Source organism: Aquila chrysaetos, chromosome 4, assembly GCF_900496995.4.
Source record: "Aquila chrysaetos chrysaetos chromosome 4, bAquChr1.4, whole genome shotgun sequence".
Classification (NCBI taxonomy): Eukaryota; Metazoa; Chordata; class Aves; order Accipitriformes; family Accipitridae; genus Aquila; species Aquila chrysaetos.
The window spans coordinates 51,599,509-51,626,702 of record NC_044007.1 but is presented as its reverse complement, the minus strand read 5'-3'; the positions used below and the strand labels follow the sequence as shown (position 1 = coordinate 51,626,702).

General features: G+C 38.6%; 1 protein-coding gene across 3 annotated transcripts in view; it reads left to right on the top strand.

Annotated features, from left to right (window-relative positions):
* LAMA3 (laminin subunit alpha 3) overlaps positions 1-22,169 on the top strand; it is a 122,088-nt gene extending 99,919 nt beyond the window's left edge. For 2 of the 3 annotated variants that reach the window (XM_041123125.1, XM_030012312.1), the window contains exons 54-78: positions 1,279-1,420; positions 2,017-2,116; positions 2,499-2,615; positions 2,699-2,878; positions 4,702-4,844; positions 5,913-6,089; positions 7,289-7,440; positions 7,539-7,701; positions 8,185-8,318; positions 8,812-8,962; positions 9,830-9,949; positions 10,880-11,004; positions 11,345-11,465; positions 12,655-12,795; positions 13,560-13,690; positions 14,574-14,705; positions 16,333-16,477; positions 16,765-16,931; positions 17,340-17,529; positions 17,831-17,971; positions 18,764-18,923; positions 19,064-19,191; positions 20,715-20,808; positions 21,153-21,272; positions 21,455-22,169. In XM_041123125.1, coding sequence (XP_040979059.1) covers positions 1,279-1,420; positions 2,017-2,116; positions 2,499-2,615; positions 2,699-2,878; positions 4,702-4,844; positions 5,913-6,089; positions 7,289-7,440; positions 7,539-7,701; positions 8,185-8,318; positions 8,812-8,962; positions 9,830-9,949; positions 10,880-11,004; positions 11,345-11,465; positions 12,655-12,795; positions 13,560-13,690; positions 14,574-14,705; positions 16,333-16,477; positions 16,765-16,931; positions 17,340-17,529; positions 17,831-17,971; positions 18,764-18,923; positions 19,064-19,191; positions 20,715-20,808; positions 21,153-21,272; positions 21,455-21,600 — 3,520 coding nt within the window. In that variant the 3' untranslated portion in view covers positions 21,601-22,169. Of the gene's footprint in view, positions 1-1,278; positions 1,421-2,016; positions 2,117-2,498; positions 2,616-2,698; positions 2,879-4,701; positions 4,845-5,912; positions 6,090-7,288; positions 7,441-7,538; positions 7,702-8,184; positions 8,319-8,811; positions 8,963-9,829; positions 9,950-10,879; positions 11,005-11,344; positions 11,466-12,654; positions 12,796-13,559; positions 13,691-14,573; positions 14,706-16,332; positions 16,478-16,764; positions 16,932-17,339; positions 17,530-17,830; positions 17,972-18,763; positions 18,924-19,063; positions 19,192-20,714; positions 20,809-21,152; positions 21,273-21,454 lie in introns of those variants that run through there. The other variant, XR_005932228.1, reaches the window with a different exon arrangement.
* Positions 22,170-27,194: the final 5,025 nt, after the last annotated feature.

The following is a 27,194-nucleotide window of genomic DNA, read 5'->3' as shown; positions in this document are numbered from 1 at the left end:
ATCCCAGCTGAAACTAGGACAATTAGGTTTGTCTTTTTCTGCTTCTTCATGATGTACAAATGTTTTCTTTTCTTTTTTCCCCACAAACCAGCTCTTCCTGTATTTTTCCTGATTTCCCCCCCACACCCCAGAAGTGGGGACTCCCATAATACATTTTTATATTACTGCACTAACACTTCATTAACTTCTTACTAACAAGAGAAAATCCTCATGTACAGCGTGGGAAGACATTTAGAATGTATTTTTTGTAGTGTTATTTCCTGTACTCGTACTCAGGGATACTTTCGTGATGTCAATGAATTGGGGCAAATAATTGGAAGAAATGCCATCTTGGCAGTCTTCAGACACACCTCTTTAGCATTAGTGAGGAAAATACTTCCTATAGTTTTCTCATCCTTCAAGGAATCTTCTAGAAAGGCAAAAATATGGTAAACTTTATATGAAGCAAGTGTTTCTCTCTCCATTACTTGTAATTTACCTTGGAATTATGAGTGAGGTTTTGGAGGCCTTCTATGGTACACCAGAACAAAATGAAAAAAGTGAAATCCTGATTTTTTTTTTTTTTTTCCCTGTGCAAATTGTTTGCATTTTGTCATTATACCAACTCTCAAAAAGTTAAATTCCAAAATACCTAACTCAGCTGGAAAATTCTTGGTTAAAAAATACATTTTCATTAATTTTTTGTTAGTTTTCAGTGTGATTTTTTCAGTTAAGAAGACACTGTTCTCACAAATACAAGGCAGCTAATACTGGGCAGTTGCATACCTCATGGGGAGTGGGTAGAAGAGATTTTGTCTGTTGTTTCTGATTCCAGAGCTGCTGTGCTGGTTCTTGGGGAAAATACAAGAGGTCTTGTTGTTGCTCCATCTTGTGCTCCATCTGCCGCTCCTGTAGGATGCTGGAGCAGCCAGAGATGATCTGGAAGCTACAGTTTTCTGAAATCCTCTGAACTGAAGTGTATTTGGGGGGCTGTGATCGAGGTGGCTTATTGACCTTGTGCCTTGGTGAATTCTCCCTATCTTAATCATTAAAGACTGCTTTGGAGGCCCACAGTTGTGCTTTTCCACACGCCTGAATTTATCCCATCTTCTGAAGAATCTTTTCATATTGGTCTGCCTCCAAGTTTGATATTTTTGCAGAATGAAATTACAGATCTAACTTAAAAACATTTTCCGTATTGGCATTACTTAGAAAATACTGAGTTCAGGTCTGTTCAGAATACTTCTCAAAGTCCACAGTCTTTGCAGAAGGCTGCATTTTTCACCCTGTTTCCCACAGAATAAAGAACAGTGCCAGGAAGGACGAGTTGGTAGGCTGTGCTGTGGAAGCTTCTACTGCCTATGACAATATTATTAATGCTATCAAAGCGGCAGAGGAAGCGGCCAACAAAGCTGGGAATGCAGCTGACTCAGCTTTATCGGTAAGTACCTGTAAGTGGCCAAATGATGGTATACTTGTTACAATTAGATTTTTTTTTTTAACTATCAGAGAGGCACCAAAAAAAGACCCGTGTGTCTTGGAGTTCCATATTTGTCTGTGGGCATTATATGAGCTGCTATTCTGCATGTTCATGAATTACCCTTGGTTCAGCACTAAACAAGCTAGTTACTGCCTTTCTGATGAAGCTGTCCATATGAATGCTAACTGTTCCTTTCAGTGGAAAATAAAGAGATCTGCATAAGGCAAGCTCAGTAATCACTGACGGTGATTTTAGGTATTCTCTTTTACTTTGCACTAGTGATATCCACAAGCTCTTCAGCAGAGGAGTAGTATCTAACAGCTGCGTGCTAGTAATTTCTTCTGAATGCCCCAAAATCTGTCAGAAGTTTGCTAAAGACCAGGGTTGTATTATGCTTAAATTAATCTTGATAATTGTTATTTAAGGTGGTGTTCTTCACATGAAATCTCTGCCCTTGTATAGTTGGTTTTTTAAACTGGATTGGGCTATCTCTTTTATTCTTTAAATTTTAGTATAATTATTAAAGCAGTCTTACAGTACTGTGCTTCTATTACCAGACTGTGAAGAGAGAAGACCTATCAGGAAAAGCTGCAAAGTTAAAAACCGAGAGCAGTACACTTTTGAATCAAGCACAGGAGACTGAAAGGACATTGCAAGGTACTGAGAAAGAAAGTGATAGTAAAAATGTTGGCACAGCATGACAAGCTTTCATTGAACCAAGAATTTTCACAGTTCATCAAAGCTCTGCAGCACATATTTAACCAGAAGAGGCTAGTTCCATTACAGTGGGACATCTTGTGATGGTTATTTCCAATGGCAAAAAGGCGAGAAAGTGGATTTCCTACCTCTGCTATGCTATACACTTTTGTAGTACTCCTGTCCAGCAAATCCTTTGCCTTGTATTTGTTTTGCAGTGCGTTCAATGCTCAGTGGTGACACGAGCTGTGTAGGAGTGCAGGCTGGTGCTGCAACACCACCTGTCCAACAGAGAGGTGGTATTTCTGTTTAAAATTCATACAGGACATTCACTGTTTTGCAGCTATTGGTCCAACCCTTGAAGACATAAAGCAAAGACTCAATGTCGCTGATGGAAAGAAGAATACACTGCAAATTGATCTTGTCACTCTTCAAAATAATCTCAATGGGATAAACAGAGGTCAGTTACTTACTGATCACTTCTGCTTTGCCTCTTTCATTTATTACTATAAGAATCTGCACATGCATTTGTGTATTTTTCAGATGACATCGACAGCATCATCACCAGTGCAAAGAACATGGTAAAAAGTGCCGAGGATGTCACAAATAAGGTATTGGATGAACTGCTCCCAATTCAAGCAGATGTGGAGAAAATGAAGAGCACCTATGGAAGCACACAGAGTGCTGGCTTCAGTAAAGCATTGATGGAGGCAAACAATTCAGGTATTGCAGGTGCTATCTGAGACCTGCCAAGTCACTGTCAGGTGAACATGGTCAGTTTTGCGGCAGAAATTTTAGTCATCCAAAAGCTAGGTACCTAGCCTAAGCTAGTATTCTGAGCTTCCTTTATTGCCAGTGGAAAGGGACAAGTACTGCAGAAGGTGATTCAGGCCATCCTGTGGTATATGTTAAAAGCTGGTACCATGACTGGTCTCTAAAGACTTGGAGGCCAGTGAGTAGCAGGTTACCCCAGGGTTCAGTACTGGGTCCAATCCTGTTTAACATCTTCATTAATGATCTGGATGATGGGGCAGAGTGTACCCTCAGCAAGTTTGCCCATGACACAAAACTGGGAGGAGTGGCTGATACACCTCTGGATGCTGCCATCCAGAGGGACCTCAACAGGCTGCAGAAATGGGCTGACAGGAACCTCATGAAGTTCAACAAGGAGAAGTCCTGCACCAGAGGAAAAACAACCCCATGCACCATTGTATGCTAGGGGGGTGACCAAGCTGAAAAGCAGCTTTGCAGAAAAGGACCTGGGGGTCCTGGTGGGCACCAAGTTGAACATGAGCCAGCAGCGTACCCTTGCAGCAAAGGCTGAAACACAGGAGGTTCCTTCTGAACATCAGGAAACACTTTTTTACTGTGAGGGTGACCGAGCACTGGCACAGGTTTCCCAGAGACATTGTGGAGTCACCATCCTTGGAGATACTCAAAAGCTGTCTAGACACAATTCTAGGCAGCTGGCTTGAGGTGGCTCTGCTTGAGCACTGGATTTGGACAAGATGACCTCCAGAGGTCCCTTCCAACCTCAGACATTCTGTGATTCTGTGATTTTCTACTACACTGACTAAAGAAGCGACCTAGGCAGTTAGCTTAGGCTAGATGTCTGTTAGCTGAAATTAAGTGAAATAGATTGCATAGAGCCTGTGTTGAATACAAAATAAGGGACAATCACAATCCCAAACACATCTTTTTTCATCTTTTCAGCAACTTTGTCTGATAAAGTCAAGTGAGAGAAAACATTTTAAATAAGATAAATACAGGAGCTAGTCCTGCATGTTATTGCAGAGCTGTAAGTCATCCCTGCAGTTACAAGACTGGCTTAGAAGTCATATTTAGAAAAATACTAGGTCTGGATTTCTTTTTATTTGCCTTCTGCATCATAGGGTTGCAGTCTGCTAATACTTTCAGGCTTTTTATTTTTTTCAGTCACAGGAGATGAAAAATTGTTGCCTGTTTTAATGGAAGTTGAAGTTCTTATATCTCCTTTTCTCCTGAAACAACCTGCCCGTATACTGTAAGGCTCACTACTGAATTGTGATGACTAGCAATCCTGACACAAGAATATAAGACATGCCCTACTCGGTCAGGCCAGCAGTCTGCCTACCCCAGTATTTACTCTTCAACAGTGGCAACAGGAGATGCTACTCCAGGAGTGCACATAAGCCTGACCCCTGTCTGCTGTCCATTATCCTCATCCTCCCCTAGCATCTACAGTCACTGGATAATAATGTTAGAGAGCACATCCCTGTCTGTTCTATTTAATATTTCTTTCTGGACCTGAATTTATCTAATATGTTTTTGGAACTGCTGATTCTGTCTGCTTCCGCAAATACCTTTGGCCACAAATTCCAGGAGTACAGTACCCTCTGTATAAACTGCTAGTTTCAGTGAGGGCTTCCTAATATTGTAGGACTAATGAAAACAGTTCTGTCATCACCCTGCTCACTGCTTTTCTGATAATCATGTAGTCATATCATATTTTTGCATCTGTTTTCCTCCTCCTTTCTATCATCAATGATTTTTTTCTTTCATTGCAGTAAAAAAATTGACAAACAAACTTCCAGATCTGTTCAGCAAGATCGAGAGTATCAACCAACAGCTGATGCCAATAAGCAACATCTCTGAGAATGTAAATCGCATAAGAGAGCTGATTCAGCAGGCAAGAGATGCTGCAAATAAGGTCTGTCCTCCTGAACATTGCAATCATGTTTGACCTCGGTGGTTTGGACACAGCAGTACTTTTGTTCCTCTTTCTCTTTCTAAATCATTTTGTTAAAATGTGTGCGAAAGATCAGACATAAATTTAATGCAACAGCACCACCCAGCACTTAAACTAACTGTGATGATGGAAAGCATAATAATTTGTACATAAAAATGAGTGGATGCAGTAGCATCCTGCTGCATCCTCCTCCCGTAAGGTTTTTTCCCAGGTCATCTCTGTAATACTTACTTGTACAATAGCCTCTCGCCTTCCAAGGTACATTGTGTTGGCTTTGGCAGGAGGGGTGGAGTTGGCTCTGCAGCTTAGAGGCAGGGCTCTCCACCCATGCATGGCCAGTGGAACACTGGCACTCCTGTATGAGTTGTGTAGCCCTGTGCTCTCATGTCTCCAGCTGCCCCATGACGTTAGGAGTCAGCTACTAGCATCTTCTTATTAGACTGCCCTTACTCTATTTAAGCAACTGCTGTAGTTGCTCAAGGGATAGCATCGTCTCAGGTCCCAGAGAAGCATAACTGAGGTCATCACAAGTAACCTACAGTTAGAATGAATAAGAGGAATCTGTGACCGTGGTGTAAATAGCTGTAATAGGACGTGTCTTTATTAATATCAGAGGTGCATTATAATTTCCAGCAGACAGTCAAGTCCAGCTAAGCGAAGCACCAGGATATGCATGTAGACATCTAAATAATTCATAGGCTTGCTCTTTAGAGCTGCAGGGCATGTCCTTCCCTGTCTGTTTCGTGAAGGTAACAATTACTTGTCAGAGGTGCAGTAAGGGTTGATTAATTGATGTCTGGAGTAAAAAAGTGCTGTGTTAAGTATTGATAATACAGAATACTGTATTATTCAGTGCGTTTCCTAATTATATTGTTTTGTAGCATCAGAGTCCAAATCTGTAGTAACTGATGGCTGTAACATGACTAGGATATATAATAGGTTACTTTGCAATTAAACACAACAGTCAAATAAGTAGGAATAGTAGCAATACATAATTACAATGTACTGACTTTTGTTTTTTCTTAACAGGTTGCTATTCCTATGAGGTTCAATGGCAGCTCTGGTGTAGAGGTTCGACCTCCGAGCAACCTTGAAGATCTGAAAGGCTATACTTCACTTTCTTTCTTTCTCCAAAGACCTCAGACAAGATTAGACACCTCCCAGAGGGCATCAAATAAGTTTGTACTGTACCTGGGCAATAAAGATGTAGGTATATTTTGAGATTTAATCTGATTTTTAGAACATACAACATGCTTTGAGAAACAAACCGGAAATTATTTATTTTGACTGAAGTTTATAGCTACTGTTGGCCCATTTCTTTATGATTGCCATTATGTGGTGGCAGAAGTGTTTTGTGAAGAATAGTTATTCCTCAACCGGCAAAGTAACTTGTTGGGTGACTGACTGATTTGCCTTTTGATGCTTTGCTGTTTTGCTCCTCTGGAAGTTACTTCTCAGTCATGGATACCATCATACAGTCTTGTCAGAAGTATCAGGTTCTGCAGCAGTCAGCACAAACTCAGCCCTACTACTGTGTCAGAGCTTTGACTCTTTTCACAGTATAAGCCACTGTGAGTTTCCCTGTTGGTTAAGAAAAAAATGGGGGGTTTTAAGGTCTTTTTTTTTAAGTTCTAAAATTCAGTCCCTCAGCTCTTAATTTCTTTCTCTTCTGAATATGCAGAATAGTACGGACCTGCTTGTGCATTCAGGCTTGCTCAAGCACTATCAAATATTTAAAAAATTTGCTGCATGTGGTTCCTAACTATGTATTTTTAAGTCTTGTTATCTGATAGCAGCTGTATCTGTAGTGAGTCTTGTGCATACACAGAAAGCTGTTTAAAGGTAGTTGTTCTACACTGGATTTCACCTTTTTATCCCCTGAATATCTGGCCAGGATATCTGTTGACAGCATTTTAATTGTTACTTGTGAAATATGGTATGTTGGAGAAATAAAATGTGAATTATTTGGCAAAATGACTGCTTCCAGTCACCTCAGTAGGAGCCATTGTCTTTGAGTGTTATCCAAACATCTTTTTTATTTCACAGACGCTGAGTAATTTTTAGTAAAGGTGCCATGTTTTCATGGCTTTAGCTGGGAGATGTTACAGATGTGAAAATTATTTTAGCTACTGTTGTTAGAAAAATAAAAAGCCACATGTGTCTCCAATTAATTTATGACTGTATTCACTGAATCAGTGCAACACATTATTCATTGAATCAGTGCAACATGCAAGATAACAATTTTTTCTTCCCAGAACTGATAAACTTAACAATTCTTATCATTAGGTGGTTGGATTTCTTATGACTCACACACAGTGTGATGATGTCTCTGAGGAAGTGCTGCTGTATTTTGTCTTCATTAACATTAATCATTTATTAGTGATTATTTGCTTTGCTATTCTTAGGCTTCCAAGGACTATATTGGTATGGCTGTGAAGGATGGTCACCTCACTTGTGTCTATAACCTGGGAGATGGTGATGTAGAAATAGATGTGCAGCCGTTTGTGACTCAAAGCGAAACTGAGGAAGCTGTTATGGATCAAGTTAAGTTTGAAAGGTATAAGATCCACAGTGCACAACAGTCTTTTCCAAAACCTGTTAAGAACATCTTTTATTAGTGTGATGTGATATTTTGCCCATCTGTTTTGGTTTTAGGATTTACCAGTATGTAAAGCTGAATTACATCAAAGCAGCAACATCAGCTTCTCCAGAGTATGCAAGCCCTTTGACTGCAAGCAGTGGAGGCAGTGACACTCTCCTAAATCTTGATCCCAGCACTGTTGTCTTTTATGTTGGAGGATACCCACCAGATTTTAGGGTACAAAGAGTTGCTTAGTCTTTAAAAGAGATTTCCGTGTTAATCATTCTGTTGTTCTTACAAGTAAAGATTGGAACTAGCAGTCTTTCAAAGGCTGTGTAAAAGTTTATCCATGTCAGTAGGAATAGACAGGATGCAAGACGCTACTTCCTACAGAAGCTGCCTGGCTTATAGCATGCTAAAACTCAAAGAAGGGAGTGTGATTGTATTTCATCTGCCAAGGACAGCATGAAACCTGTCCAGCCCTGCTAAGTACTATTCCCAATCCATCCATATGACTCTACTTGAAATTGTGCTGCAGTACTCCTGGGGTGGTATCAGATGGTTTGGATATTATATACAAAGATATAATCATTTTATTACATTTAGAATGTCATATTCTGTGCCTTATTAATATTTGCAGTAAGTCTTAGCAGTTACATGTCAAGGTACAATTTTGTCAGCTGATGTTGACGGAATGTTTTTGATGACACTATTTTGCAGCCTCCACATAAGCTAGACTATCCTCATTATGAAGGCTGCATTGAATTAGACAACCTAAACGAGCATATTATCAGCCTTTACAACTTCAAGAGGACGTTTAATCTCAATACCACTGAAGTGCAACCCTGCAGAAGGTATGATATAAACACAGAAGTGTTTCACAGTTCTGCAATTTTTATCATTATGAATTCTTGTCTTTTCACATCCAGAAGAATAACACTGTGGCTAAACTGGTGATTTTTTTCTAACTCTTGGTCATTACTACATTTCTTAGAGAAAATCCTCAGTGTTGGCAGGATTCATATCTATGGCAATCTCAGCCCACTGTCTAACAATTTAGATGTTATAATACCCAGACACAATTCATGGACTAATGTATTCACCTCCTTTATAAAGTAAATAAAGTGCAAAAAAGTCAGTCACTAATGATTTCCTCTGTAAAGACGGTATGAAAATCCAATAGAAGCCAGTGGAAGGTTTTCTCTTGGGTTAGATCAGAATTTGGCCCTATTAGTAACCCTGTACCAAATGCTTTAACTTAAGCTTTTTTAAAATTATGACAGTAAGTCCATGCGGTAATAGTTTTTGCTCTCATATATTCACATCTGTGACACTGAATTATTACAGGTATAAAGAAGAGACTGACCAAAGCTATTTTGAAGGTACTGGTTATGCCAGTGTCACACTGAAAGAACCAAATACCCACAGCCGAGTACGCTACGAGCAGACAATTGAGACTACTGCAGATGAAGGCATTGTGTTTTTTGCAGCAAATGGGGTAATTCGTGGAATGCTTCTGTCTGTTTTGTGGTCCAAGAATATTTTTAAAATCTTCACTTACTTGAGAACATGTTAGATTTAGTAGTAACTGTAAGGAAATTTCTTAAAAGTATTATTTTTGTCCATGGGGCAGATTAGTAGATTCTGCTGTATGTTTAATGTCATATGGTTTAGTTTTAGTTTTAGGTAGTCCCCCACGAGGAGCAGGGAATTGGACTCAATGATCCTTATGGGTCCTTCCAACTTGAGATATTGTATGAATCTATAATGGCTGCTTAATACTCACTTTGTCAAGGCTGAGAAAAAAATCATTCCAAGTAGCTCCTCCATTAGGCCATGCAGAGAATTTGGAACTGAGGGCAGGCAGGGAGGTTGTAATTTGAATCAAACCAACTTTGAAATACTGAAATCCTCCAAAAGTGGAAGGGCACTCTTCCCAAATCTAGATATGGGTGGTAATAGAGTAAGGAAGAATTTAGAAAGTGACGTGGTGACTTATACCTGTAAAAGCTGCTCAAAACAGCAGTGATGCTACTTATCTAATAATACTATAGGCATGTTTGCAATCACTATGACATGTTCTGGATAATTTCTCAATGCTGTAAAAAGTCAGTAGGCATCTTGAAATGACAAAAAGTCCTCTAGAGATTTGGAGAATACATCTGGAGCTGATACCAGACCTGTTTGTAACAGTTTATTACTTCTTGTTGTTATTATTTTAAGTTTTAGTCTGCTTTGTTTTATCTTTTCCCCCAAAAGCTTTACTGAAACAACTAGATAGCTTCATTACAATTATTCACATGTCAGTGAAATATATATGAAATGTTGGCAGTTTAATTGTGGTGGCTTTTTTTTTTTACTGCAGGATCAGTTCATCAGTGTGCTCATTAAAGATGGTCATACAGTTTTTAGATACAAAGTTGGCTCTGAGCCTCCAAAAGAGATAGAAACCAATGCAACTGTAAATGATGGAACATATAAGCAAGTATGTAATTTTAAACAATCAAGTGATCATTATTTGTAAAAATACGCATTAGCTGAAACTAAACAGCTTGTTGTAAGTTTAGTTGTGAAGTTTTCCTTTTGTATTGAGGGGATCAAACTGTTGGGGATTAGTTTGGAGATGTGAAAATCTTTCTACTGTTGTGCCTTCCTGTGAATAAGTTCAGTTTTAACAGAAAAACCACCGAAGAAAAAACCTCTTTGACAGAGCATTGCTTTATTTAGAGCGAGCTGTGTACATTGCAATTATTAACATTATTTTAATACTTAGATTAGTGTTTCACCATCTAAGGGTTTATTTCTTCAGGCCAGGCTGCTCTTTACAGAGCTCACTTTTTTGTAGTCTTTTTGTTGTTGCTTGTCTACTTAGCTTCAGTCTGGCTGTTTTGTAGCACTACTAGAGTGAGATCGTAAAGACATTGTTAAAACCTGTGATTGCCATGTTGATTCATTCTTGCTTTTCCCCTTACTACATCTCCAACTAAACAGTGTAGGTTGCAGGGTCTGCTGGAGGGAGTCTTTATGCCATACTGGGTCAAGTAACTTCCAGCCAGCTGACTGACCTAGTCTTTGTATCAGGCAGCAGCTCCTGAATCTTCAACTGCAAATAGAAGGCAATATCTGAATCTTAGATGAGGTGTATTTTAAGGGCAATCTTCCTGAGGAAAATAAAACTTCACCTTGTATTTGGATAGTAGAGCATTTTCCTTAGGCATTTGCTTTGGCTAAATGCCCAAATTTTGCAAAGTACGTTTGAACTACTGCAGTTATTCTGGATTTAAGGCACTAGTAAGCAAGAGGAGGGAAAAAAAAAACCCCAACACTGTGGCCTGCTCTGTGGAAGTACTTTTAATCTGCTAAGTGATTTTTGTTTCTTCTGAGTGAAGTAATTCTCATTATTCACCTATTTCAGATTCATTTGGTGCTTGCCCGAAGTAGGAATACTGTTCATGTCAGTCCTGATATTAAAGCCAACATAAATGTCTTCGTTTTCACTAAATACTATCTAGGTGGAATTCCACCTTCTCTACGGGAACGGTGAGTAACTATGAAAAGACTGTAATACACAGGCTTTGTATGGAAACTCCATCTAAACTCTTTCCTTAGGCAATTTCTTTCACACTCTGTATTGGGTATCTTATGTGGTATGAAAATAACCAGTGTATAATACATGATCATAATTGTGATTTTTGGCTAATGGTGGTATCTTTGTTGGAGTGTATCCTGAAGACTGGGTTTGATCAGCATGAAGGAAGAAGGATTGCTCTTGTTCTGGTTTTCTATTTTTTATATTGTCAGCATTTACAGGCTACTATACTGGTATGTGCTTTGAAATACCAGGCTACTGAACCTTTTTCCTTCCACTCCCTGAAACCAGCTTTAATATATCCACACCTCCATTCCGGGGCTGCATGAAGAATGTGAAAAACCCTAACACTGCATCTGTTATTTTTGATGAGACTGTTGGTGTCAGCAAGAAATGTTCGGATGACTGGAAGGTAACTAACAAAGTTCCTTAAAAACTTCTGCTGGAGTTCAGAGAGTCTGGTTTGTCTATAAATCCTGGACCAGTATGTTTTAATTAGGTCAAAAAATATATTTGGTTAACATGTGATGGTAATAAAAGAACCTGGGCTTGGTATGAAGATATGGAAGAAAGGAAACTCCACCCCTACTGTGATAGCTTGCTCCAGCACATAGTCTGCCCTCTTAATTAATACTGTGTACAATTAAGAATTCATATTTACCATGTAAGCTTGTTGGCTTCCAGTTGCTGTTATCGATTAGGCCAGAATACTTAGTTACTTAATACTACTCAGGATCTTTCCTCTCGCCAAGGTACTTATGCTTCCTAATTAAATGACCTCTCAACGCTTCTTCTTGAAAGAGCTAAGCAGACTCTACTTCCACTGAAGTCTCTCATTGTAAGGCTATTGCTCCACTCATCTGATTGTTTTATAATTATTTTCTGTGCACCCTTGAGTTTTGCCATGTTGTTTTTAAAATGGGACAATGTGACATTTCAGTGTTGGCTTAACTAATGCTGCATGGAGAGATGAAAACTACCTTTCTGCTTCCACTTACTGCTACTTACATGGTGCATGATCCCATTTGCCCTTCTTACTATGGCATTGCGCTGAAAGTCTGTGCTCATTTGCTTTCCCTTTGTGGCATCTAAACCTTTCACAGAGCAATTTCTTTGCAGACCATTTCCCTATGCAGAGGATCTGAACTTCATTCTCTGTCTATATCTGTATGACTTCTCATGTATTAAAACGTGTTTTGTTCAAAAAGGCCCAGGTATATTCTGTCCTATGACTCACACAGTTTCAGTTATGTAGCTCATCTGCACAGCTCCATACTTATGAACAATTCCTCCAGCTGCTCACTTTTGTGTCCCCAAATGTGAAAACTTTCAAAGCCATCATGTCAATGCAAAGATTAGCTAGAGACAAACAGCTCATACTCAGCAACCCTCATCTCCCTTTAGAATTTCTCAGATCATAGTGCTGGTGAAACCAATGCAGTCGGTCCATTCTGTGCTGAAATAATTGTACTTGCAGTTTGCCTTGTGCTTGGTTTTGATTGGAGTCAGTTGCAATTATGTTGAATAGGGCAGTTGTCCCATGTTGCCATTTCTTCTGATTAAAGGGAAAATCACTGAAAGCATTATTATCTCTCTTTCAGCTCGTCAGATCTGCAGCTTTCTCCAAGAAGGGAACACTGAGCCTGAGTGCAGCGGGTTTCCCTTTTCCCAAGGATTTCCAAGTTGGCTTTGGCTTTCAGACCATGGCATCAGCTGGAACACTCTTGAATTACAATCTATGGGTATGAAACATGTTCAGCTTAGAATATGTGATTGGTTTTATTTCTGGATCAGTCATATCTGGTTTTGACTCTGTCGGTTTGGCATCAGTTTGTGTCATAAGTCTCATGTAGATTCCTGTATTTTAAGGCAAGAAATGGCTATTATAATAATCTTTTGAGCATGGCATCTTGCATGTCATAGGCCAGAGAAACCTCATCCTGGCAATTTCTTCACTCAACCAACAAGTAGTTCAATGAGTAACTAAGCTTTGAACTTGAGGTTTCTGCAGAGTAGCTCATGCACCATAATACCACCAGTAAGATAACTGTTGCCTAATACAGTTGGCTGGAAATTTTCTCAGGAAAAACTGGCATTCTGCTCACGCAGAGATGTTACCATGATATGCAGAGAAAAGGGGTTGATTTTGGCTATGTTCCCTCAGAAAGCAGGGCTGTTCAAGCAGAACTCCATTCTTGCTGGCTGGAGGAGTTAAGAAGTGAGTGCACACCAGGCATTTGAGAACTGAATCCTCTGCTTTTTGTAAAATAATTTAAACAAGTATTTTAAATAACTGTTTGCTCTTCAGAGGTATTTTAAAACAGGAACTATGCTAATCATGCAGAACAGGGTGTAATATCTGGTACTAGATAACTAGAGAAATGCAATTTTAGTGTAAGAAAATTTCTTTCCCACGAGAGACCCCTGAGAACTGTATTAATGGCAATATGAAGAAGAACTAAAGGCACTTGCATTTACCTGATCATTTTGTGGGATTCTTTTACAGCCTAATATTCTTACCATCTTTCTGAGACCTGGCTTTGTAATTGCAAAGTTGGGAGAGAAGGAAATCGAACTGAAAAAGAAATATGAAGATGGGTCAATGCATTATGTGACAGTAATAAAAACAGACAACAGGTGAGTCCAGTTCTTTATCTGATTCTTTTATGTTGTGGTTGGAGAAAAAAGATTAAAATTGTGTGTGACTTGTTCTTTGGGTGCACAGCTAAAAATGGCCACTGCTAGCAAATAATACTGAAATAAGGAAGCAAAAGGACATTTTTAGTCCATGAATGTGCGTGTCAGTACCTGTGATGTTTCAGCTGTACATCACTATGCATGTCTTTTATAGATTGTGCGAGTTTTGACTGCTTGTCAAGCTGGAGCTCTGGAGCTCTTCCCCTTCCCATAGCCTTTATATATGTCACTGTAAGTTATAAATCTGTCTAACATCGGTGGCTAAATGCTCAGGGAAGAAGCTACTATTGTGTCTGTTTTTTCAATAATGATCTGTTACGCAGATATCAGAAGAGACAATGTACTGAAAAGCTCCTAAATAATTCTGATTTCTGTGGAACACATAAAATGACATAAGTGTTAGTTAAAGTGGAAAGTTTTGAATGATTGGCTATAACTTTGGGTAATTATAACTTAATATTATCTGTACTAGCTGTTGCTAACATGTCAAGTGCACCGTTTTGATACAGAAGGGTGAATCCTGTCCCATAGTTGTCAATGAGAGTTTTTTCACGAATTTCAGTTGGACCAAGATTTTACTGTAGGACCGAAGTACTTTCAACTCATGCTCAATATGTACTACTGAAAAGCAGAGCAGTTTCATAGCAGTCAATGAGCACATACTGAAAAAATCCCAGAAGTAAGCTAATGAAGCTCTAGCATGATTACGATGTAAGAAGAAAACACATCTGTCAAATGTTTTTATATATATATATATATATTTCATTTAGGTTCATAACTATTTCTTTAGATTTCATGCTTGTTTTTATTCACTTTGTTTCAGAGTACATCTGCTGGTTGATGATGAATCGGCATTAGCATCAGTTGACTCTCCAAGAGCACGGGCATTAATCGAACCTATAAAATTTGGTGGAGATAATTTTGAAGGTTGCATCTCAAACATCTTTATAAAAAGGTATTTGGCCTAGAAAGATTTTAGTTTCATCTGTTTTGTCCTGTTTTCCTCCTTTAATCATATTAAAATCACTCTTTGCTAAATTGCTTTTCTTCTACATGCATGAAGCCTTCATGAACACATAACTTTGCTGCCCCAAAATATTCTTTTATTCAGGCAGATTATACATGGTATCGAGGTGTAAGTAAATCTGCTGTTCAGATGTAATGGAATTTTAGTCTGAATCATACCTGTTTAGTAGTCTTTTAATCAAAGAATGAACTCAACATAGTGAATTGGAAGTGTATCCAGAAAGGTCTGCTAGATTGTATCATTATAGCTACACAGGGAGCTGCCTAATGAAATTGGCAAAGCTTACTGACAGAACCAAAATGGTTACACAAACAAATGAGAGCATATGTACAGAAATCATGTGCCTGATTTATGTTGTCTCTTTTCACATGTGTTTCTCTGGTCATTAGAGACATCTTACAGCCAAAATTTAGGAGAAAAGTTATGTAAAAAATGTTCTTTAAAGAAAAGCATTTCTTGAATCGCAAGTGATGTCCCAGTGGCTCTTTGTTTTAGCTAAGTTTTGATGAATATTTATACGTGTGTAGAGTTTACAAAAAATAATGTATTTTGATTTGATTATCATAGAATCACAGAATGGTTTGGGTTGGAAGGGACAGTTAAAGATGATCTAGTCCACCCCCCCTGCCATGGGCGGGGACATCTTTCACTAGATCATGTTGCTCAAATTATATCTTCATTTAAAGCACTGCAAGACAATGAAGTAACCTGGATGTTAACCTCCCCATCAGAAAACAAATCTGGAAAATTGCTTTTAGTACAAAAATAGGTGGAGAATTAATATTGTAGCTAGTCTGATCGAGTGAATGTGGAGCTGGACCAGAATTGAAGTTCAGGTTCTGCTCTCAACTCTACCACTCTTCTCATAGAAAACCAGTGGCAGGGAGCTTTGTTGCTCTTTCTAGTTGTAAAGTGTTTTGTAATTTACTGCTCAGAGGTGCTGTGTACAACTTACGAAATTATAGTATTACTTAATGTTACTCTTTATACACACAGGAAATTGGTTTTGACAGTCTTTCTGGTAGTTTGGCTATAATACCAAAGCTCCATATTAAGTTGTGATGGGCTTTCCCCCTTGACAAATCTCATTACAACATCTTATTTAAGGAGTGAATCACTGAGTTAGCAGGACCTGATGTTGCCATTTTTTCTTGATCTGCCACTGGTTATGCATAATCAACCAGCAAAGTTTTGTAGTCCAATCCAGAAATCTTATGCAATCAAGGTTGCTGTCATTTTTTCCCCTTTTTTAATGGCAATATTTGTTTGTTTTTTTAAAATAGATAGCTTTTAGCAAACAATACTTTGTTTAGAAGAGATGAGAACAAAACATCAGAGTTTTTCCATAGCCAAAAAAAAGGGCAGAACCAGGACAAATATGAATACTTTTTACAGCATTGAACGTACATTTTTCATCGAAAAATAAAAATCGGTGTTTTAATACCAGGTCACTGGGAAATCTATTTTGTACAGAACACAGTTTTACAATACAATGTTGATTACGCTAAAGAAAAGGAATGCTGTGTCACAGCACTTACTGCTTTCATCACTCTAGGGCAGGTCAGCTCCCTGAGGTTCAAAATCTCATTAATTATACTGCAAAGACTGGAGTATCCCTCGGAGCTTGCCGCAAATATGAGAACCTTGAACCAATGCTGCTGAAGGAATTTAAAAATCCTCTCAGGTTTAAGATGCTCAAGGTATGCTTGTTTTTACTGTCTTCTTCGCTCCAAGGCTTTGTCTGCACAGTCATGGTTTGTAGAGCTGAGATTCAGATGTTACTAATTTCCTTCCATCTCGTATCTGAAACAAGTTGTTTCTGTGTTGAAGTTCCATCCTAAACCCATACGTGTCCAGAACAACAACAGCTTCTCTGTCATTTAGAGAAGGCTGTTAACTGCCTCAGCTGGGAACTTTTAAATGTGTAGACTGAAATGTTTTTTTTTTCATGTGCATACATAGTAAATGTTTCAATTCTGTCTTACAGGTACAGAATGAAAAATACCTTGATTATTTGAAAGCTGCTAATGTGCAAAACCAGCAAACCCAAACTTTACCAACGGAGTTAAATGTCAGCAGTGAAGCATATCTCCTTGGAAACATCCCCAACAGTTTCATATCCTACATGTTTTCTCCACCGTCATCTACAGACAGGTAATACAAATGTTCTCTGTTCTCCTCCTAATACTTGAATTGTCAAAGCTGCTTGAATCTTTGGGTGCTAAGAGTTAGGATTTTCTTCTTGTTTATGTCTTGGGGCATAACAGAAGAGTGGTTCTAAAGGTTCAGGCATTTTTTTTCTATGCTAACATTTACCCAAACTGAGTAGATTGACTTGGATGTGGTGGACAGTTACAGTGCATATCAATGCCAAGTCCTAAGCCTGAATATGTCAACTTTGATTCACATTCAGAAAAGCAGGCAATATAGAACACCATGATTCCACCCAAAAGCTATTCTGCATTTCACAAATGGAGTTTCACTGGCATTTTTCTGGAGAACAGAAAATACAATAAGTAACAAAATAGACAGGTATTTGAATATGCTTACTTTCCACTACAGGTTACATTTTTCTGTAGATGTACGGACTCGATCATCAAGAGGATTAATAGTTTTCATGGAGGAAAGGTCTGAGGACTCTTATATGGCTCTCCTCGTTTCAAAAGGACATTTTGTCTTTTCACTTGGCTCTGAAGGAAAACGAATCAAAATCAAAACCAGTATTAAATACAATGATGGGCAATGGCACACTGTAAGTAGTATGGCACAGGAACTGTGGTGAAACCACAACTAGCATTCAGCAGGCACAGCCTATTGAATTTTTCAGGTATTAGAAATTTGATTTTGGTCATCTGAAGTTAACTCCTATGCCTGAAAGTTCTTGTGGTTGACAGGTTTCTGTTACAAGAGAGCTTATAGAGACTGATCGTCCCAGCATGTTATTTTCAGTTTAAATATTTCAACAATACAGTGTTTAAGTTAAAGAAAAAAATCTCCAGTGCCTTTCATTGGCCTCAGGGTTTTTCATTCTGTTATGTTTGCAACCCGCAAAGGTGGTCTTCAGCACAGATGGGAAGAATGTCCGCCTTGTTGTTGATGGTCTAAGGGCCCAGCACAGAAGATTAGAAACAAATTCTGCCATCAGCATTAAGCCACCAATCTACGTGGGAGGGCTGCCATCACTGAAAAGACAGGTAAATAATTGACACATCTACCCCCGCACACTCCCCATGCTGCACTAATTACATGTGAAAGTGTTAATATGCAGGACTTCCATGTTGAAAAGGTTTGGGGGGTATTTCTAAGCACTGAGTGAGCACCATCTGTGACTGGTGTTTGCAGTTGTTCATTACAGATCTTTTTCCTCACCTGTTCACGCAGCTCTCAGCTGGACCCATATTTTCAACATGGGTTGCTGAGACACTGATGCCATGTACTGTTTTCATTTCTATTCTTTAAAAAATAGAAAAGACCAAAGTCACATTTGTAATTCCAGGAATACCCTCTTCTTGCAGAATATTTACCTCAGTGGACTAAGCGATAATCTGTAGAGAAGCAGAGGAATCCTTCTCATTAAGGAATTATGAATGTAGAACTGGATTTTAATCTGAAATATGTGTGGTTCCTATTACTTTAAAAATTGGACAATTAATGATGCAGGGCATTTCATAAAATCAGATTTAAATAAACAGCCTCTTAGGAAGGGAAGGGTGTACTTGAGATTTCACAACTCCTGTTGTGTTGTCTTTTTGACACATCATTGGGAAGTATCTATTCAGCAAGCAGGAGTTATGTTAACTCCAAATCAACTGTTACTTTCATGTTTTAATTTTTTAATACCTTTTCACTGCATCAGAGATGGGTTTTAGGTGCCTTTAGTGTCAGTTGGCTTTTTACAGTTCAACAGTACAAAAGAACTAATGGGTCTTCTTACTAAAAAAATTGCCATCATACTTTAGTATTCATGTTTTGAAATATGCTTTCAGAAAATAGCAATGAACAGTTTCAAGGGTTGCCTGAGGAATTTTAAGATGAATGGAAAAGTCATGAATGCACCTCAGCAAAAAAATGGCGTACTTCCATGTCTGGATGTTCCCACGGACACGGGGATATATTTCTTTAATGAAGGAGGATATATCACCATTGGTAAGCTGTGTAGAGATTATGGTATATGGAATTATGTCTTAAGTGTGTATTTGTAAGGATTTTTTAATTTATTTTTATATGGTTTTCCAATTATCTCCTCCTATGATCATTCCTCTACACGCTGTTTTAATTCTCCACAGGTAATTTGCTGGTGGGCTTGGATTTTAGGATTGTATTTACCATTCGACCAAGGAGTTCAACAGGTATACTACTCCATGCTGGAAGCAAGCAAGACAACTACTTGACTGTTTACATGGAAGGAGGAAAGGTAAGTACAGGCTGTGTTTCCAGTTCAGCTGTATTGCCCTCATTCAGCAGGGGGAATTCTGACCTTGAATTCTGGACTTACGTGTTACAACATTTGTCTGTAGGTATAACATTAAACAACATCCTCAGAGTTGTTTAAAACCATCACATGGAAAATTGAGCATTTAACCTGTCTCTGTGCCTATGTTAGCAGCTTCCATTGTGTGCACACTAGTTTGCACAAGCTTTCTTTGCACATGCAGCAGTAGGACACACTCTTAATTTTCTCAGGCTTCTGAGCCTTTGCAAAAACCCACTGGGGTTTTGGCCAGAGGCTACAGAACTCCGTGGCTTATTCCCACTCCTATGTCAGTCATCATGTGGCTGTACTGATGCAGCTCTGTAACCACGTCTGTTATAGAACTTGAGCAGTCTTGCTCTGTGTGAGCATCTTCTCCTCTAGTTGATGGGTGTCTCATGGTGGTGATTGTTATCACTGTTGCTTTTTCATAATGTAACAGCTTCAGAATGTGAGTCTTGGACTACAAAACTATTGTGGTTGCTGCTGGAGAGACGTCAAATAGAAAGATGTCAGTGCTTCACAGAACCTGCTGTCTCATGGGATAGTTTAAACCAGCATGAGTCTACCTAAATTCAGAAAGCTCAGCTTTGCTCTTCTCTTCCCAGACTAGGGAACTTGGTTTTATTATTTCTCTTTTTGTCATGAGTTAGTTTCCCCCAGATCACTGACCTGGTTCAAGACACACCTAGCACATGGAAGCAGGGGCATCAACAGCTGGGGACTCCTTAAGGGCAAGATTGACCACTTTTTTCAGCAGTAATTTACATTAATGCTGGCTGTCAGTGTGGACAGGATGCAACAGGAAGGAATAAAAGGTCAATGGGACACCATCAATCAGCCTGATAGGAAGTGGACTCAGCATATCAGTTACCTGACCATTACCAAGTTTGTTGTAACCATTGCACCAGAAGAGAGTTTGACAGGAAGATGTTGAAAAAAAAAAAAAAATGCACTCACAAGCAATAAGAAGCAAGATGTGGGAAAGCACAAGCAGGTGCTTGTTCAAAATGTCATCATAAATAGTTAGGCTGCAAGCTTCGTGAGTGAATTATGAGTAGTCCAAAATTGTGTGAAAGGCCAGAGAAATGTATTGCAGAGATTCTCTCAGGAGATGCCAAGCCTGTGGATGACTGCTTTGGGAAAGGAAAGGAAGGCCTAGTAGGAAAGACCTTGTCCCATAGAGATTATGTCAAAATAATTAACATAATTTTGTAAGATTGAGAGGGAGAGACAAAGCTATGTATTTATGCTTGTAAAATTTGTCAAATATCTTATCCTGTGATTCTATTAGGGAAATTTGCTTTCCTCTTGGAGAGGGTAATTTCTGAAGTATGTATACAATGACTGTGACTTAAAACTAGGTGAAACCCAGCCATCTGAAGTTCAGTAAATTACTTAAAGTACTGTATTTTTCTCCTGCTCTTTTCTTTGCCACAGTAACTTAAAAGATAACTTTTTTACAGGTCATTGCTGCTGGAAATAGTGGTGCTGGAGAATTCCAGACATCAGTCACACCTAAGCAACCTCTATCTGATGGACAGTGGCATACTATTGCAGGTACATTTTACATACCTGTTCTTCTGAAACTTTGAAAGGGTGGTGGGCACTGAGCATTGCAGCTGCAGATTTTTTTTTTATTGATCATTTCACTTCCGTTTATTCTGAGAATACTCTTTAGAACAATGTAAGTGTCTTGTGTTAATTCAAGGCTTTACATAAAGACGGGGTTTTGGGGCTGTATTTAGCCCCAGTTTACCTAGATATGTCAATCTGAATTTAAAAAAACCCTGTTCTTCCTCTTAGTTAAATTTCAAGACAGATGCTATTTAAAAATAGTGCCATATCTAGTTGATTCTTTAATAGGGTTGAGAAAGGGTACTCATTCACCTGCTTCTTTGCAGTGTCTCAGAAGCAGAACACAGTGGAGCTAGAGGTGGGCACACAGAGTAACTATACCACTGGACTTCCACCCTCTCCTCCCAGACGTGTGCATCAGCCACTCTACTTCGGCAAAATTCCAGGTAATATTATTGCTGCTTATTTTTCATGTATCTACTAGCTTTTTTTCCTTTCCAAAACAAAGGCCCCATTCACGCAAGTAGTCCTATATCATTCCCCCTCTTTTGAAAGCCGTGTAATAATTAATGTTCTTTAAAATCATTCTCATTTTATTAACTTGATCTTTCTACCTTGTTTTTTGTAGCAAATTTGGACACACTGTGGCTTCCGGTAAAAGACCCATTTTTTGGCTGTCTTCGGAATATTAACATTAATGACAAACATGTCTCCACCAGGAGAATTTCAGACGTTCATGGTGTAGTGAGTTTGTATGGGTGCCCAGCGAAGTAACTTTGCTGTTACAGTAGCTGTACACACATCAGGTTGGGTCTGCTGAAGTACTGTGTGAATTCATGCAACATGGGTTCCCCTTTTGCTGATCACCATGTCACTGTCATCACGCTGGTTATTCAGAACAGCTGGTAAGCAAATGCATCTTCCGGATGTGGACTGTGCCAAGTATTTGCTTTGATAAACTCCCTTTTAAGTGTTACTGATTTCCAAGGTAATCCGTTGTGCCTTTTGAAATATATGCAAAAAATATAATTGTGTATGCCCTACTGGGCCAAATTTTGCTCTCACCCACAACAGCATAGACTTGAGTAACTCCAGTGTGTTAATTTTGGAAATTTGCCTTAATGCTGGTCATCTTGAGAGCAAATTTGATCCACTAATATAAAGAATTTTATAAAAATGTAAATCTTTTTGGACTGATGTTTATACAGAAATGTACATTAATGTTAAAAGTAATAATAATAATATAAATGGAGTTTGAAGCACTTTAAGGAGTGAAACTCTGGGAGTTTGTTACAATGCTAGGAATCCTGGGACCAAATAAATGCAGTATGTTCTTAAAACCATCCATTTTCTTGTTTGGTTATTTTAACCTGGTATTTCTTGTATGTGCTTTTTACAGGCTGCTATATCTTGCTTGCTTTATGCAAATATTTCTGTAGCTTTAAGAAGCTGATTTGCCTGAATAAGCAGCAGTCCATCATCTCTGCTTATTAGAATCTGGTTATATAAAAACCTCAGAAAGAGAGTAATTCTTCTTGTAATCTTCAGAGTCAGAAAGTCTCCTCCATACACTTTTTTTTTCTGTTTAAATGAAGATAAGTTATATTAGGAACAGCAGTTGCACCTGCTACAGTTATGTAGCACAAATTGCAGGACTAAATCAGCAAAACTGTTTTCTTTGACATTCAAATCTTTACTTTGTACCTGATCGTGACCCATGGTGGAGGGCGGGAGACCAAGTTTGCCTTATTCTTCTGAATACAGGGCTGGACTGAATAGACTTGACATGGCTGGTTCTTCCACTGTCATTCAGAAGCAGCATTTTGATAGTTACTTTTTTTTTTTCAATTCCCTGATTCCAGCCCTCTTTTGCAAAACTGAAACATTTTCTAAGGCTGGTCCTAGGTGGGAGTAGACAACGATGAAAACAAACCCTCCTTCCCACCTAATGCAATGTTTGCTCCCACCTTCCACTGCCTTCTTGCTCAAGGTGCAGCAGTGTGTCCTCAGTGTGTTTGGTATGAGGTCCTAGCTGGATTAATAGAGGATACCAGACCAATAGCCCTTATGGCTTTGGTCATTAATCCCTTATCAAATTTTTGCAGCTTTGCAGGTCCTTTGCAGCTTTGCAGGGTGGCAAAAGTGTCAGAAAGCTGTTCACACCAAATCCTGTGTTGCTTTTTCTTTTATGGCAATTCTGTTACAGGCAAATCTAGGTCCATGCAGAGGTTTCTCAGCTGTAGAGCTAGTTTTGGAGGAAATGGGATGCAGTGAAAGCGTGCCGGGGTTGAGGCCTCTGAGGGAGCAGAGGATTGGCACGTAATGGCACAACTCTCTCTCTGGAGATGCTCTGCAGAAACAGCTTCTCCTGCATGGCTGCCTGCCATGTGGGACAGAAAAACCCACCGGCCTAGAGGTGGTGGGGTTTGGAAATCATCTTTTCAGATAGCAACAACTGAATCCTTTCTATTTGTAAAGCCCCCTGCCTTTGAAGTAGATTGTCAAATACTCAGGTGACCAAAACTGTAGAAATACTCAATTGATTTACTGGCCTTAGTTCGCACTGAAAATTTCCACAAAGAGTAAGGAAGAACAGTTAAACTTTATCGAGCAATTCTCTAGTAACATTTCATATCTCATGCCCACCAGACTGCTCTCTGAAGCAGATTTTCCCTAATCACAAAAAAAGCCTTTTCCTTCTTCCCTTTCCCCTTCAGAAAAAGCAAACAGCAAAGATTTTTGCATCACAACCTGGAGCCAGTCCTGGATTTCAATTCCCTTCCATCTGATTTTTTTTTATCAGAAGTAGTTTTAATGCTGACAAGAAGAAATGAAAAATGTATAAAGACTTGAGTAAATGTAAGTTATAAGGATTGGTAAGTATTAATTCCAGTACAATCCTAATGCATAACAAAAAAGTAGAAAAGTCTCTCTCTCTGGTTTTAAGGTTCTTGGTCGTTGTTTCCCCCCTCCCTGTTTCTTCAGCTGTATTGCTTCCATAGAGTCACGCTGTCACACATTGTTGGGACAATCAATAAAAGCCAGCTAGAGTTTCAGGTTTTGTACTTTAACATAGATAAATCTATATCAGGCTGATAAACACTTAGTAAAAAGCTTTTTGATCCTGAAGAGCCAGTGGATATTCTTTACAAGAGGAAAGAAGTTGTCCTGTTTAGATTAGTCTGATGAAAAATTCTTATTGAAGAAATCCACATGGACACTGAACTGTATTTCATGCATTGTCTGTTCTGTGCTTAGAATATTCTGAATTTTCTCACATAGGAAACAACTTCTGGAAAACAAGAGCCTGAATTTTCAAGTATTTCAAGTCATGAATGGTAGACATAATTTCAATTTTAAAGATTCCTTCTCTTCAGGTTCACCAGGAAAGATCTTTGTTAAAGTCAAAATAAACAATTCCCCCAATACCTTTTATAGCAGACCAGAAGTGACTAAGTCTTGTAGTAAGATGAAAAGTTATGAGAATAAATAGCAATGTTAGCCTTGAGTAAGCACCATGTCATGGGGTTTTTTTAATGTTAGAAGTAGTAGTTCCAAGGCTTTCATCATCCAAGTGTTGCCATTTGACAATAACTTCCATGGATTATTTACCTCCTTTGGCTATAGCATTTCAGGTGGACCCCTAGATCTATCAATTCCCATGTTAGAATAAAAGTAAGTAACTCCCACAGGAGAGGCTTCTCCCGTCTTTTTTTATCTTCTAGTCATCTTTACTATTTGCTATTCAAGCCTTTAAGTGATACTAATATTTTCAATGGTAAAAAACTCTCAACTCCAGTGATCCTTTCTGAGCCTGCATTATTACTCATTGCTTGTGCAAAGGTATTACAGCTTGCATTTTGCTTCGTTCACCAAAGGAATGCATATATTAATGTCTGCTGGCAAGATTTTGCTATATGGTTTGTACCTCTTGAAATTCAAGCTTCTGAGGCAAGTTTTGAAAAGTTTAATGAAGAAGGATAAAATACAGTGTTCAATACACTGAGAGTGCATGGCTAAAAAACCCATGCTCTTTAACAGTGTGTTTAGATTGCCATAACAGCTCATCTGAATCCCAAATCAATTACATCAGGAGAGTAGAAGATTTCCTCTCTAGACTAAACCACATTGGTGTTGCTGGCGCCAAATCTCTCTCTTGTCCATATAAGTATCAAGGGCAAAGGGTTCTCCTCCGGTTCATTTGGATTAGATTTAATAGGATCATGTTTTCCGAGGTGAATGACACCAAGGTCTCTGAGTTCCCATTTATTATAACTACAAAACACAGCCAGATTAATGGGAGCTGAAAGACAGTTAGGAAGCCTAACACTGAGAACTGCAGGCAAATAAAATGAAATAGATCACAGGGCACTGTAGAAGGAAATATACATTCACTGAAGAAAAAAGCATATATATACAAGGAAAACATTTTTCTTTTTCACTGCTTATAAATGATACTGTAACTTCAGTTTCTAAAAACAAAAGCTTCCAGTTAAAACTTCTTAACAGTCTTCCTGTATCTGAGCTTGAAGGTCTGTGCTTTTGTTACTGTGGAGCTTTCATGTAAAACACAGAGCCATTGACCTTTCATTCTGTCAGCAGCAAAATTAATTGGGTGAGTTAACTTTCTCTGGTTTTGTAACCACTTCTTTGGAGTCACCTGTGAGCCATTTCATTTTAGCTCTCCTTCCTGCTAATAGCTTTGCCTCTTCTGGAGTCCTCTGGGAATTACCTGGGGTTTTTTCTCCCCTCTGCTTCCTTTCCTGCCCCTTATAAAATAGCCTGGAAAATGTGGTCTTACTGAAAATGTTATAAATGCATTATGGCTTTATAATGAACTCTTGCCATGCTTTTTGCCTTTTACCATTCTCTTTGTGGTTTCCTCATTTAAAAAAACTCCTGCATCTGTCTCTAATGATGTAAGGAAATTCAGGGCACAATGGTCCAGTCTTCTGTAAATCTGTCTGTATTTTCTAAAAATACATTAAATGGATGTCCCTGGCAAAGGGAACTAATTTACGTTAAAGGGGATAGTGCCATAATACAATGTTATAGCTTCACTGAAGGCATTAAGACTGCAAGGCATAAGCATAAACCTTTGTGCAGCTGGCCCAGACATCTCAAAACTGCAAGAGGCTGGTCATTGCCAGAGCTGCAATGAAGCATTCTCTGAGTATAAAGAATCTCAAGCAAAATAACCAGTGAGTCTTTATGTTCTGTCAATTTTGGGTATCCTCTGTAGCAATGAAACCACACTATGACCTGTTGTTCATATCATACCCTGTCTCCTGGTTTGCAGCTGATAGCATTCAAAATATGTAAGATTTTTTTTTAACCACACTCCTATCATTACTTTGCACCGCAGCCAATTACTGTGTTTCCTACAGGTTGTTCTGAATCTGAAACATATGTGAAATGTTCCATGAGACGTAGTTTCTTTGTTAAGATGTCACCTGCTCGTTGATAAAGATTAAGCACTGCTGCATTACTACACACAATAAAAAGACAGATAGCTGGCATGATCTTTTGTCTCTGTTCAGTTATATTTAAACTGGGAACAGCAACAGATTTCTCTATTGTGTGGGAACCTATGTCTAAGATTCCTGTCACAGGGGTACTATGCACTGGTAAGAATGAATAATTACATTCCTAGGAATGCCAGTACTTTATAAATTAAAATGGAAGAAGACTGTTAGAATTTAAATCCAGAAAGAACTGTACAGATCTGGTTTTTGAAGCCTGAAGATATAAGAAAATAATTTTAAAGGATACAGAAATAAATGGCTCTGTGTCCAGCTCTTGCAGACACAGTTTTAATTAACAATGTGTTAATAACATAATGAGCTGAAATCTATGAGTATGAGATATCACTTAATAGAGGAGTTATATTGTTAGGTAACAGCACATGCCATAAATCTTAATTCTAGATCCTTCTGATTACTTTCTGATCAGAATTCCTGTCTGGATGCTACAAACCGAAGGAGTCAGTAATGCACACAGATACCAATTCCTCTGGCTAAGGCAAAGGTTTCAACTAATAAAATTTACCTGAGAACAAGGTGTCAAATCAGTAGTAAAGTTCTAACTTTCCCTTTGCTGTACTCACTTAAATCAAAGGTAATGACATACCCCTGAGGACAGTAACTTAAGTAGTAAAGAAGCTAAAGGCACTCTGGGCAATTCTCCAAGAAAACACGTAGGCGTGATCCAAAGTTCAGTGGGTTAGTGGAAAGATCTAACCGCTTCACAGGACTTTGGCTCACACACCTTATTAAAACATGCAGAAAACCTTACATACAGTTTATAAAAAACATATTCAAAGTTATTGCTAAGGTTTATAGAGAACTGTTGTTGCAGATTAAATCTGT